Genomic DNA, 14605 nt, shown 5'->3' with positions numbered 1-14605 from the left:
AATCTCGTTGGCTTCACAGTCTCTGGCATTTTTTACTCCCGCTAGAACCTCTTGGCATTGAGGTGACCTTGCTGGCTGGATCATGAACTACTTCTGTTATTTACCTTGAGACCATATAAGAGAAGCCAAGAATCAAGTCGACTCCCCAGGTTGCTGTAACTACAGAACAGTAGCTGGTTTCTGTGTCTTTCTGTTGCATTACTACGACCCAGATATCCCACAACCTCAAGGGACCACTATCAGTGCGATCAAAACATCTTGGTATGAATTACTCATTTCCCATGTAACCTTACACATCTTGTGACTCTCCCTAGCCCTCCGGAAGAGGCACTGCAGGAAGAATCGTGCTCTAAAGAAGCAGTGTGGAGAATGACTTTCACGCCCCACATTTCCACTGAGGCCTCTGTTCTTGCTGCTCTGCAGGTAACGTAACTATTTTATAGCTAGAAAGTTGTCGGTGGTAGCTCGCCTGGCAAGCGCCCCTTTGGATGACAGCCTAGTTAACCACGCTGAGACAGTGTCACTGTTTTGCGACAGGGTACTGCAAAGGCCCTGTCTGAGGGTGTGTTTTGTGTGTTCACAATCCTGTAAAAGACTAAGGATGGTTTTGTTGGTTATGTGGTCCTGAGGGATGACTTTTCCAAACCGAGGCCAACAGAGAACCACTACAGAGAGTCACCCCTAAAAGAGTGGGGGCTGAGGGCAGAGACCTGAAGCTTCTGCTACATTGAACATGGCTAGCACTGCTCTATGGGGCACTAGAACCACCAAGGCTCTGCTCGGGAGGGCTCCAGCGCACTCCTAGGTGCCTTTAGGAGAAATCCCTCGGCAGCCAGTGTTTCAAAGGAAATGGGGAACCATCTCAAAGCATGAACTAGAGCTACTGTCTCGTCTCTCACAGTCAGCGACTGTCTGGGTCTGCGTCGCTGTGCAACTCAAGGGAGAATTCTGAACCTAAGTTCAAAATTACTGTCAGCAGAAACATGTTTCTGAAGAGTAAAGAATGAGAATCATTTAGGATAGTGGGGACAGGGGTGACAATAAATGTGCTGCTTCAGGAAAACAGGAACTAAGTATTGGCTCTGGGTTTCCCTAGGAAATCACTCTTCTTACAGGGGTCCTAAAACCTGATGTTTGCAGACCAACATCTTTTTCCTATAGTGCTTTTACATGCATTGTATCATGGGGCCTTCACAATAACCGTGTAAATTAGAGAAACTGTTATCCTGCTCAATAGCTTAATACTTTGGGCATAAAAACATACCTGTGATTAATAGCTTGCTGGGTCACTTAGATAGGGGAGCCCAGACTAGAATTTGGGTTTTTGGGCTTTGTCCTATTGATCAGCTGCAGTATACCAGGATGAATTGCTTGGTGCTGGAGCAGGGGGTGGGGCAGACGACATGGATGGATAGACAGCCATAGCCTTGAGGTCCTTGTGTTCCTGTCTAAAGACAGATTACAAACAAGTGCAAATGGAGTATTGTCTGTGGCGATGGCTTAGGAAAAAGTGCATGAGTGTGGGTAGGCTGGAGAGAGATTTGAAAAAGGTAATCAGAGAGAACCCCGGGAAATGATTTGTTTTTCTACAATGTGAGAAACCCTAGCAGGCTAGGGTCCAGGGAAGGGTGGTCTAGATTAAGTGATGGAGGAAGGTCATTGGTTAATTATTAAAGAAACTGCTTGGCCCTCATAGGTTAGAACATAGGTTCCCCTCAACAGTTAAGGAGCAAGAACACAGGTCAGTCCTGAGGCCATGAAAAGACAGGGGTTCTAGAAGGTCTCAGAAGAATGTTGTCACCTAACGCTCAATGAGAGAGAGAAAGAACAAACTGAACTTGTAGAGAAAAGCAGGCACAGGAAAGGAATTCTGGTTTTATATGTTAAATGGCAACCCAGTGAAGGGTTTGGCGCACGGGAGCAGGTGTGCTTGCAGGGCGTGTCTTATCCGCTCGTGAAGAATGGACTAGAAGAAACAAGGAAGCCATCCATGTAGGACGCTGTTTCTCATGCAGGCAAAGTTGATGTGGCTTAGGTTAGAAAGACTCCGTCAGAGTGGGAAAGAGAACCAGGACTAATATGCCTTCCCAGTATGAAATCTCAGAGATTAATAAACAAAATATCTTCATTAGTAGCACATGACTGGTTCTGGCTAATGCACCAAAGGGAACTAGCCCTGAGCCGAAATCCCCCATCAGTTTCGTGGCCCCAAGCTACACTTTCAGCAATAAAACACGTTTTACAGAGACAGAAATTCTCTGTTACAGAGACTGGGGACGGTCCTTTAGCTAGGTTCTACTTTGTATAGTTTAGCATTTCCTGAGCACACTTAGTAGACCCGTATATCAGCCATTTATTAGTCCCGGATCTGCTAGACCACTGAGCGGCTGGAAGGGCAGGGTTGGGTTGTGATTGTAATAATTGGGCCATGGTTGAAATTCATGGCTCCTCTACACACTGTAACCCAAAGTAGGTTGTGTATCTTCTGTGACTCATTTCCTCATCTGAAAAAGCAGGAAGAGTGATAGTGCCCAACCCATCAATCTGCCGGTAAGTAATTACAATTAACACCGACATTCTGCAAAGACCATTAAGAAGGGACAGGCCTGTGTCCATGGACTCTGACAGTATGAAGATATTTGTTGTCTGGTCAGGATCATCTTAGTGACTGGTCAAGCCAAGTTGTGCTAGATGCCACCATGAGGAACCTACATAAGGGACTGGGGATCCTGCCCCCGTTGAGTCCCTTGATGGCCAGTAGTTAGCTGAACGCAAATCGCTGTAATCTGAATATGTCCTCCCCAAATTCCTGTTACAACTTAACTGCCAGTGTGATAGAAGACATCTAGGAGGTTCATCATGCAATGGGTTGAGCTGTCATGGAGGGAATTAGTGAACTTCTCGGAGGTCTGAGGGAGTGGCTCACCTCTCCCGCACCTATGCCCTCCTGCCTTCTGCCATGGGGCAATGCAGTAATAAGTGACCCTCTTGAAAGTTGGGATGAGCCAGCCCTAGATGTGATCTGTACTTTGAGCTTAGCTTCCCAACTTCCAGGACCATGAGAAATCAGTTTCAGTTGTTGGTAAACTCCCAATTTATGGTATTTTGTCTTAGCAGTGGGAGCAAACAAAACCACATGTGTAGTGGACAAAATGTGTTCCCAGGATCCCAGCCCTGAAGTGAGGGTCTATAATGGGCAGCTACCTTTGGAGGACTGGAAAGTCTTTTCAGCCTTAAGATTTTCCTTTTAGGTTTCTTTGGGAACTGTGCATTTGTTAACTAAGCACTGGTGGGAAAGACCTAGAAAAAGAAACTATGATTGTGTGTTTTTGTTCCTGTTGAAAAGCATAGTATCTATCGTGGGTGAAAGAAAAGGGCAGGACAGTGCCTGCATAGTGAAGCTGCCCTTAAGGCAAATCTAAGGGCCTGGGGAGCACGGAGGAAATCTTAAAATCAGGCTGGTGTGTTGTAGGGAGAGCAGGGCCCCGTGTTTCGGCCGCCTGGCTAGCTTACACACGAAATAATCACACAGAAACTGTATCAATTAAATTACTGCTTGGCCCATTAGCTTTAACTTCTTATTGGCTAACTCTCACATCTTGATTTAACCCATTTCTATTTAACTGTATATAACCACTAGGTCGTGGCTTACCAGGAAAGATTCAGCATGTCTGACCTGGCATCTCCATGGTGACTCTCTCTCACTCTGTTTTCTTCCTCCTAGCATTCAGTTCTGCCTTCTCCGCCTACCTAAGTTCTGCCCTATCAGGCCAAGCAGTTTCTTTATTGATTAACCAATGAAAGCAACACATAAACAGAAGGACCTCCTACACCAATGGTGTTCACAGAATGTCACGCCAAGTTATGGATCACTGCAAGCTTTGTTCCCCACTACCGGCTTCTCTGACTTCCTGAGTTGTTGGGTTTTGTTTTCCTTTATTTTAATGAAATGAGAATGAGATCTTGCCTTTCCAGGGCTGTCTGTCTTCATGTACCTGGAGTTTTTAGCCCACCCATGAGGCTCTTGTGTTTTGCATAGGTACCATATTTACCTGCTCCACAGTGTGATGGGTATTGGCTTTTGCCATGTTCTTTCTAGACTAGAACAAAGAGCAGGTAAACTCGGAGAGAAACTTGTCCTCCAACTCCTTTGCACAACTCTGAGTTACTGTGGGGGCGTTGCAGAAACGCGCTGGAGCTGAGTCATCCTCCCACCCGAGGGCTGCAGTCCAGAACTTTCTGTGGTAGGTGATGAGCAAGGTGATGAGGATCATGGCCTCACTGAGATCAAATGCCGGGGTAGCACCATAGCTCATCCGGCCATTGCGCACCAGCTTCCCTCTGTCTAGGAGGAGATCTGGGCTTTTATTTACTTTTGTTCCTTTTTTAAAGTGTGCTCATTTTTATATTTCTGTCCTTGTGTGATGAATGATGACTCTACTTTGTAAGGCTCTAGGGAAAAAAACCAAATCCTGACATTCCCAAGTTAACAAGCTTCTCATGTCCTATTTTTCAAGCTGACACATAATAAAACAAAGTGTAAAGGCTCAAAGGTGCGTGCGTGGAGGGAATGTTCTCTTCCTGGAGAGAGATTTCATCTAGAAAGTCTGAAAAAACACTCAGGAATTCTCAGACAGCCCCAACTGCATAGTGACAAGCTCTGAGCCAGGCGTCTCTGACTCCTAGGGTGAGCACCCTCCTCTTCCTTTAAAGGGTCCTGCTAACTAGAAACTGGGTAAGATCTGCATCAGCTCATTGATGCCTGGTCCTGGGGCTTCAGGAGACACCACCTAGGTCCCCAAAGGTTACTTTTCCATCCAAGTTCTGGCTCCTACAGGTATAGTGTCTTACGAGTGGAATCCATTTGCTCTGCTTTAGGTCAGTTATGCAAGACTTCCAGTGGGCACATCAGTCAAGGGTTAAACTATTGTGGGAAAGCTGGAGACTGTTTCTCCTCACATCCAGGTGACGGGGTTGTGTGTGCCAAGACTTCCTGGCTCTAACTTCCAACACTACACTTTCCACTTTCCATATCTGGTTCTTGGACAATGTAGGGTCTTGTTTTGTTTTGTTTTGTTTTTGGAGATTTTCTTTTTAATTTGAGACATTAGTAAAACTGAGTTTAGAGTCAGGGAGACTTGACGTGAGGAAGGGACATCCCTGCTTACCCAGCCATGACCAGAGAAGCTTTGCGACCACCATCATGGAAAAGGCCCCCTCTGTGGAAGGAGAGGCTTCTACCCCTGCTCTTGGGTAGTTTTTTTATTTGTCTCGTGTGCCTCTGTTTCTTTTCTTTAAAAAGATGGATATTGGCAGTTACCATCTCATTATAAAGTCTGTTGAAGGGATTGAGTTACACATATAGAAATCCGGAACCACGCTGAGTAAGTCCACCTCCACAGCAATGCTATTAAATTAACAAAGAGTTTGAGCTGGAGGTTGTGGGACACTGACTTTAAAATACTGAGCTTGTATTGAAGCTTCAGGGGTAGATTGAGAAGATAGGTAAAAGCTGGAGGTGCAGCGGAACCGGCCTAGCTTACATGGGGCTCTGGGTTCCGTCTCCAGTGCTGCAAACCCAGGTAAATGGCAGTAACTGTGAGTCTAAGCTTCGAGAAGGGTTTGTCACTCATCCTTGTGGCATTGCCACCTCCTACCTTATTCAGGAATAGGGCAGCCATATTCTTAACATTGTCCACATAAAATGGCCTTACAGATTCTGCTTTTAAACGCTCGGGGCTGGTGAGATGGCTCCGTGGCTAAGAGCATATACTGTCCTTGCAGAGGACCTGAGTTCAATTCCCAGCACCCATGTCAGGTGGCTCTCAACCTCCTGTAACTCCAGCTCCAGGAGATCCAAGGCCCTCCTAGGGCCTCGGTGAGCACTTGCACATGCGCAATTTCCCCACACAGGTGCACATGCATACACATAACTACAAAATAGAAGTCAAGCTTTTAAGATAGATACACGCAATGAATCCTGCATAATGAGAGAACCAAAAAGGCTCCAAGATGTGTTAAGCAAGCTGGTCATGGGTAAGAAGAAGCCTTACAGGAAAACAAGGGAAGGCTTTTATTACTAAATGTATCATGAACTCCACACTCAGCTATGGCCCCCATATGCAGCACACAGTTTAAGACCCGGGAACTGGAGGGCTGACTTTCTAAATCCCATCCTGAGCAAAAACAGCTGACCTTCAGAGAGGTTAGCTAGACACAGCTAGCTACTGAGTTCCCCAGGGTCCTCAAGCTGAACTCCGTGACATCCTAAAACCCACCACTTCTCTCTCTCTCTCTCTCTCTCTCTCTCTCTCTCTCTCTCTCTCCCTCCCTCCCTCCCTCCCTCCTCTCTCTGTCTCCAGTGTCTGGTAAGCTCCTGAGAAGCTCTATAAGAATGAAATTCTTTGCTTATTTTATTTTATGTGCGTGGGTGTTTTCCCACATGCATGTCTGTGCTCCACATGTGTGAAGTGCCCTCGGGGCCAGAAGAGGATATTGAATCCTCTGGACATAGAGTCACAGATGGTTGTGAGCTCCCATGTGGATGCTGGGGCTCTAACCTGGGTCCTCTGGAAGAGCAGCCAGTGTTCTTAACCACTGAGCCATCTTTTCAATCCTCAGTTCTTGGTCCCTAAAAGCTGTAACTTACTCAGTACTTTTCTCTCCTGTCATCTTACTCTTGTTCCTGATCTACTAGTCCCCTTCCTCACCTGAGGAAGGCGCATCCTCTTGCTCCGATGGCCCTGGGCTCCAAAGATGATTGGACAGCTGCTGGTGACTGTAGCCTTTGGCCCTGCTTGCAAGCATTGGTACTTAGCCGCTGTGCATCCTGGCACTCAATGTTGCTGCCTCCTAGCTCTAGCAATGTCAGGAGAGCTGGGGAGATCACGGATTGAGGAAAGGCTTCATGTCTTTCCTCTTGGGACTTTAGTAAGGAATGATCTCCTTTGGAATCATCATAGGAACCTTGCTGTCATTTTCTTCTTCCGGTTTGATTGTTATGGCTAGGAACTCGTGTCTTCATGGTAACAGACTTTACAAGACAACCTCCTTGTCCGTCCAGGTAAGAAGGGACGTTCTCTCCTTCTACTGGAAGTCATTCATGATGTAACTGTTATATACTCCCAGTCAGCAAGCTGCTTGCTTGCCCACCAGCTTAGAGAGGAAGGTGGCCAGCATATTGTTTACAGGAGGTACTGAGTACTGATCAGTGGGGAGCAGTGGGGAGCAGTGGGTACAGCTTAGCTGAGCCCACGCTTCAGCCTCAGGTAGTGCCTCAGGGCTCCTTTACATCCTCAGTGCCTGAGGTGTCAGGGGTCTCCCGGGCCTGGGCTGCAGGTGACAGGAGGATGGGGGACTGTAATTTATAGGTGCTGTCCACCTTCACCCCTGCAGCTGCGAGTGGGGCCATGCTGTCCTCTGCAGAGCCCACTGGCTAAGCCCAAGCTCACTGTGTGCAGGAGCAGGAGGAGGCCAAGGCCAAGCCAACGCTGGGGATTTTAGTCTCCTTGGGCCTCCCAGAGGAGCTTTCCCTCGGCCGGTGCCCAGGATACAGGACTGCTTTCTCAGCACGGCCAGCAGCTTGGAAACAGGCCAGTGTCCCTGTTTAGGAACTGGCAGGAACTCATTAAAATCTGAGGGCATGCCACCTCCGCGGGCTTTTACTTCTTTTTTTTTTCTTAATTCCTCTTTTTGCAAGCTCCTTCCTTGTTCTTTGTGAATTTTATACCACATGCTTTGATCATATTTGCCTTCCTTCCCCCAATTCTTCCCAGGTCCCCCCTCTTCCCTAGCCACCCAGCCTTGTGTCCTTCCCCCACACTGAGGCGCTTTTAAAGGACCGTGGTTGGGATAAGAATAGTTTTATTTTGACTTGGGACAGGGTACTAATACTGGAAGGTGCCTCTTTGAAAGCAAACCCAGCCAGACAAGCTTATGTTCCTGAAAGATCTCTGGGGGAGCAGACAGACATTCTGAGAGCCAGGACAGACCTGGGTTGTCCCAGCGCCTCCCCTTTCTCTTTTGGAACTCACCCCTGTCCCTGACCAGAAAAGGCCAGAGCAGAGAGTAAGAGCCAGTTCCAGAGGGCTTTTTAGAGCACACACACCCCACCCGCCATTGCCCAGTCCTCTGGGACTGGCCTGTTTTGAGCAGCTAGCCCTGGCTTCCTGGCAGCTCAAACTCACCGAACCCAAGAAAGGCAGGAACGTAGATGCTGAGACCCTGGCAACGGGCAGACAGCTGGCCCTTATCTTTTTATGTAAATGTGAAGTTTGTTGTTAGGTTAACCACGGCGTGCCAGCTCTGGGAGCCTGTGTCAGTCTCTTTAAACATCTCACTTGGCCAAGGGAAGGATTAATTTATGCTAATTAAGAGCCCCGGACCCTCAGAGTGCACTCGAAATCGACTCATCTCCTGTCTTGACTCATCACAGCGTCTCTGCACATGTGTGCTCAGGCTTCTGAGTCTGCAACTTGGTGCCCTTGATCTGTGCTGCAGAGTTCCATTTCCTCGAGCTGCATCCCAGCCTACGCTCTGCGGCTGCCTGGGGTCCCTTTCTCAGCTCACTGCTGTCTCCTCCACCAGGGTTTTCAATTCCACATTTGTGTTGCTGACACATTTCTCTCCAGCCCTCACCTCCCACCCAAACTCAGGTGGTGGCCGTTCTGGTCCCCTGGTGGACATGTCCATGAGGAAATCCTGAAGACGCTCGGGCTCAGTGCAGTCAGAACGGGGCCTGCTCTCCTCACTCTCCTGGTTTCTGTCTCCACACATGGTGAGACCATTCACTCGGAATCTAGTGAGAGTAATCCGCCTTCCATTCAGCTCACGTGTGCACTCACAGATCGGGTGGTAAACACGCTTCAGATCTATCTCGCCTTCTCCATGCCACTGCCGGGTCCAGACAGCATCTTTGTTGAATGAGGGCCTCAGCTCCGGGGTCTTGGTCCACTGTCAGGTCTTAGCTTTTGCTCTTCCAAATACACACAATAATTGAGTCTTGGTCACTCTGGCTCAAGGTCATTTCTGCCTACTGTTACAAAGCCGTGGGGGAAAAAAACGGACTCTTTCACCTTCAAGGCAACACACGGTAAATTCAAGGCCACTTTTATAACTGTACCCTAAACGAGTGTTGACCCTTTCCCAACCTGAAGGTTATATTGCTAATTCCTATGAAGAAATGGGGACTAATGAAAGAAAGAAGGTTTATGCAGTTTTTACAGTCTACATCTTACAGTCTGTCTGTAACTTTTCCTAACTGACCTCTGGCCTCCATTGTCAACATCCAAAGGTTGGATGAGGCTCCATGATCGTTTGGGCTTCAAGTGAGTCACTGCATCTCTGAGAGCCTCCTGATTCATCTAGTTCTCTCAGCTGCTACCCAAACCACGGTAGCCCTGCCTCAAATATGCTAAGACGAGATGCAGGCTGTAAGTAACGCAGTGTGTAGTCACCCTTCCGTATCTGTGAGCCACTTGTCTGCAAATTCAGCAAAACTCATTTAGAAAACCTGAAAAGGGAAATTGTAGGGAGTTCCTAGAAACAAAACTTGAATTTGCCCTGAACCCGGTGCTGTGATGAATCCTCGTGAACAAGCATTGCGTGGGTTCCGCATTAGGTATCGTAGGTTGCCTAGAAACAGAGAAAGGCATGTAGGAAATTGTGTATAGGTTATATGCAAATATTAAGCCATTTTATCTCAGGAACTTGGGCTTCTGTGGATCTTGCCCATCACCTGGAAGTCCTGGAGCCAGCCCTCCACCGTACCAGTGAACGACTGGTTATTATCATCCGCTCTGGTTGATAACCAGCATCTCTCTAAATGAGCTGATGTTAGTTAACACCGACTATCACAAAGTTCCCTGACAATATAGTTCTATTTCATTATTTCTGGATTTGCTCAGTACTTTGCTTTCTTTACCTTTGGGTTCAGCCCTCTGTGTGGCATTTAGTAGGTGGTACCCAATAAACCTTAGATTAAACTGAATTTTTCTCCTCATATTAGTTAATAACAGCTGCCCCTTTCTTCTCTGCAGAATGAAGATATTCAGATGTTGCTTTAAATACACACTCCAGCAGAAACTCTTCGTCCTCTTCTTGACGCTATGGCTGCTCTCCTTGTTAAAGCTTCTGAATGTGGGCCGGCTCCTCTTCCCCCAAAGAGACATTTACTTAGTTGAATATTCCCTAAGTACCTCCCCTTTTGTGAGGAACAGGTTCCCCCCCATCCGGGATGAAGTCAGGTATGAAGTTAACTGCTCAGGGATCTACGAGCAGGAGCCTTTGGAGATCGGCAAGAGTTTGGAAATCAGGAGACAAAACATCATCGACCTGGAGGATGGTGATGTTGTGGCGATGACCAGCGACTGTGATATTTATCAGACCCTCAGACGGTACCGTGAGAAGCTTGTTTCGAGAGAGGAAAAGAGCTTCCCAATAGCCTACTCGCTGGTCGTCCACAAAGATGCGATTATGGTTGAGAGGCTAATTCACGCTATTTACAACAAGCACAATCTTTACTGCATCCACTATGACCTGAAGTCACCAAATGAGTTCAAAGCTGCCATGAACAACTTAGCTAAGTGCTTCTCCAATATCTTCATCGCTTCCAGACTGGAGGCTGTGGAGTATGCCCACATTTCCAGGCTCCAGGCTGACTTGAATTGCCTATCAGACCTTCTCAAATCTTCAGTTCAGTGGAAGTATGTCATCAACCTGTGTGGGCAAGACTTTCCCCTCAAGTCAAATTTCGAATTAGTGTCGGAGCTGAAAAAACTCCAAGGCCAGAATATGTTAGAGACGGTGAAACCTCCTACGGGCAAAATGGAAAGGTTTACTTACCATCATGAGCTCAGATCGGTGCCTTACGAATACATGAAGCTCCCAGTAAGGACAAACATCTCCAAGGAGGCTCCACCTCATAACATTGAGGTGTTCGTAGGCAGTGCCTATTTTGTTCTAAGTCAAGCATTTGTTAAATATATCTTCAACAGCTCCCTCGTTGAAGACTTTTTTGCCTGGTCTAAAGATACATACTCTCCCGATGAACACTTTTGGGCTACCTTGACCCGGATACCAGGAATACCCGGAGAAATTTCCAGATCAGCCCAGGATGTATCTGACCTACAGAGTAAGACCCGCCTGGTCAAATGGAATTATTATGAAGGCTTCTTCTATCCCAATTGCACTGGCTCGCACCTTCGAAGTGTGTGTATCTACGGCGCTGCAGAATTACGATGGCTTATAAAAGAAGGGCATTGGTTTGCTAATAAATTTGATTCTAAAGTGGACCCCGTCTTGGTTAAATGTCTAGCAGAAAAACTTGAAGAACAACAGAGAAAGCTCATCACTTTGTCTTCACAAAAGTTCATTACAGGTAGAAACCCCAAAGTCACACGCCATCGTAAGAGCACCATGGAGCTGGGAATGTCTAACACAAAGAGTTAAGATGGAATTGTGGACCCAAGCCTTGCCCAACACCATCAGAACTTAATGCTTTCCAAGGTTGAACCTTCTCTAGAATTCTGGACTGTGAGCCTGCAGTTGGTTGGGTTTTGAATGCTGATTTTGCTTGTTCTCTTACTGAGTCAGAGATCTCAAATGTTTAGTGATATCACATTTATTGAGCACCTAACACTGCTCCAGGCACTTTATGGAAAGATATGCAGGGATTAAATTCAAGTCATAATGAGTTGTGCCCTCAGGGAGCAATGCTCACCCTCCTAACGTGGCAACTGCGGTGTTTTCGTGTTTTCCATGTGACAATGAGGGTGCTACTGGAGAGGACTTTGGAATATGTGCTAATCACAGCCACTAGTCTCTGAAATGGTGTGAGTGCGAGGCCAGCTCTCTACCTGTTTCTTAGTCCAGCAACCGAGACACTTTTGAACTGTTTGACTGTTAGGATTCCACTACCTCAGAGAAACGCAAAGAATTGTCTGATCGCCTGCTTGCCAAAGTGTAACTTACCTTTCGGTGCCTCACTTTTTGATTCAGGGCGGACAGAATGCTGCTGGTGTGATATTCATTGGGTATGACTGTCTGAGAAGGCAGAGGGCCCTGGTGGTAGGTGGGTTGGGACAGGTGATGTCTGAAGAGGAGCGAAGGGCCTCTTTACTCATCCTTTGCACAATGGTGTCATGAACTACTCTCTTTCTAATTCATTTGTTCTTTATAGCACACATACTAATGAAAATCAAACTGACTACTAGTTCAAACTGTCACCCAGCAGAACCTTAGGCCTAAGGTAGGTTGACATTGATAGGTTGACATTGTGGATGTGATGGCGCCCTTACCACAGTAGCACGCATCTGATGGAGTTGCTAGTTCTTTCTTAGGTAACTAAGCCAGGGAGTTATTGTGATTGCTTACACATTTTTCTTTTTCAGCAAAATGGAATCCAAATTCAGTTCAAAATAATAAACACTCCAAGTTAGTGTAGTGTTTTTCTCAACTGAGCATCGAAGGGGGTATTGTTTTCTTTATTTTATAAATACTAGCACTTAAGAGAATCATTTAATGGGCACACACAGATAAGTTTCAGGGGAACTGGAGGGTGTCTTGACAGTTAAGAGTTCTTAACTGCTGCTTTTGCAGAAGACCTAATACCAGATAGCTCACAACTGCCTGTAATTCTAGCTCTAGAGAATAGAGTGCCCTCTTCTGGACTCCAAGGGCACCTACACCCATCTGCATACACACACACACACACACACACACACACACACACACAAAGATAAATTATACGTTTTTATTGAGTTTGAGTTTTGCAGAGAACCTGCCCAGGTCTGTTGGAGGGTGAGGCCTGAAGAAGCTATCATTCCACTCTCCCTGGGCTTCTGTGTGCTGACCACACAAATACTTGTGGCTTCCTAACAGGTTTTTGTGCGACTCCAGGGAAATGCCACATAAAGCGGAGAGAAATGTTGAAATATCAGTGCGATAAGAGTATAAGACAAACACAGGTCCCAACTTCACTGTGAGACTTAAACACAAAGAGAGGCCTCTGCCGTGAGGGAACCTCTGTCACCAAATTCAGGTCTGAGAAAAAGCCCTGCCAGGGCATGGGAGTTTCTTCTACAGCCAGTAGCATTGACATGCTGGCTGGCTGGTTTACACAGGGAATGAGGATAAGAGACACTTCACTAGCCATCCAGGGTCAAACTCCAAAGGTCTTGGTTTAAAAAGAAAAAGATTCTCTCTTTTTAGTCAAACAGAATGTAAGTACAACAGATGAGAAGCAACTACGTGGCCCCTTTGTCTTTCTGGAGAGAAAGGCCCGCTTCCTGTTTATTAGAAAGTGGACGTGGTCAGACAAAGACATGGCAATGCCTTCTTTTCCCTGTGGACATGCTTCTCCGGACCCAGAAACATTAGCTGCTCACGTTTTGGGGAACTTGCCAAAGCACAGGCTCTTGTCTTGGGAACCCTGCACGTTCCCTGTTCGCCTTCAGAACTGATTCTTATAAAAACTTTTTGCCATACAAGCCCTTCCCCAGTCTGAGACTGCTCAACACTGCTTTGTGATTGTTCTTTGTATAGTATTTATTGAATTTAGACTCTAATTTACTCCAAGATGAGAGTTTACAAATTATGTGTGAATATTAGAAGAATAAAGAAAGCCTTCACAATATATTATGTGATCAAGCTACTGTACCGTAGGTGTGTGTGTACTGAAAAGCCAGAATTGCTATTTTTGTTTCATCTATCTTAAATAAAAATATCATTGAAAGTTAAAATTTCAGAGCTGGGGAGATGCCTAGCAGTTAAGAGCGCTGGCTGCTCCTCCAGAGGACCCAAGTTCAATTCCCAGCTCCCTCGTGGCAGCTCACAACTGTCTGTAACTCTAGTTCCAGGGGATCCAACATCCTCTTCTGGCCTGGCACCAGGCACACACATGATGCATGGACATGACATACATGCAGGCAAAACACTCATGGACATAGCATAATGAGGTGAAACTTAAAGATTTCTCTTGACTTCCAGAATGTGAATATATACATTCTTCTATATTTCATAGAAAATAAAATGACACTCCGGGGAATGTAAAGTGAATGTATTGTTAAGTAAATTAAAATCATTTCTGTTGCTGGTGTTCTTCAGTTGTTTTCTTATCATTCTCTAAGCTCCTTTGATTGTGTTGTCCGTGTTTATCATTTCAGTAATAAATTTCCCATGGATGCGTTTGAAATAGCGATTTATTGTTCTAATTGTGGTGCTGGTATGTGCTGGTTCTCTGACATTGCAAAATAAAATGTGCTCCTCCAATCAAGCTCCGTGGGCGGTTGCACTTTCCTGTTTCTGCACATGCTGGCCCCCACGGTTGGTCTCGCTGGCCTAGCAGGTGAAGAGCAGAGCTCTTTTCTCTCAGGTGAGAAGGATGGGCAGGGCATCACACTCGGGAGACAGACCCCGGGAACTCAGGATTTGAAGTGCATCACACTCGGGAGACAGACCTGGGAACTCAAATCACTTCATTTGATGAAGGCTCAAAAGAATCCTCCAGGCTTGCCTGTCATCATTCTCCACCTTGGTTCCTCTCCTAAGATTAATTATCTAGGTTTCTGAGATTAATTATCGTGTTTGCTTGATAACTTTCCAGAAG

The 14605-nt window shown here is 46.3% G+C and overlaps 1 protein-coding gene across 1 annotated transcript in view; it reads left to right on the top strand.

Moving 5' to 3' along the window:
• Positions 1-14194, top strand: part of Gcnt4 (glucosaminyl (N-acetyl) transferase 4) — a 28476-nt gene extending 14282 nt beyond the window's left edge. Inside the window, exons 2-3 of the mRNA XM_057790174.1 lie at positions 315-423; positions 10038-14194. Of these exons, the coding sequence (XP_057646157.1) occupies positions 10039-11448 (1410 nt within the window). The 5' untranslated portion in view covers positions 315-423; position 10038 and the 3' untranslated portion in view covers positions 11449-14194. The remainder of the gene's footprint in view (positions 1-314; positions 424-10037) is intronic.
• Positions 14195-14605: the final 411 nt, after the last annotated feature.

This window comes from Chionomys nivalis, chromosome 15 (genome assembly GCF_950005125.1).
Source record: "Chionomys nivalis chromosome 15, mChiNiv1.1, whole genome shotgun sequence".
NCBI classification, from domain to species: domain Eukaryota; kingdom Metazoa; phylum Chordata; class Mammalia; order Rodentia; family Cricetidae; genus Chionomys; species Chionomys nivalis.
This window is presented reverse-complemented; position numbering and strand designations above follow the sequence as displayed.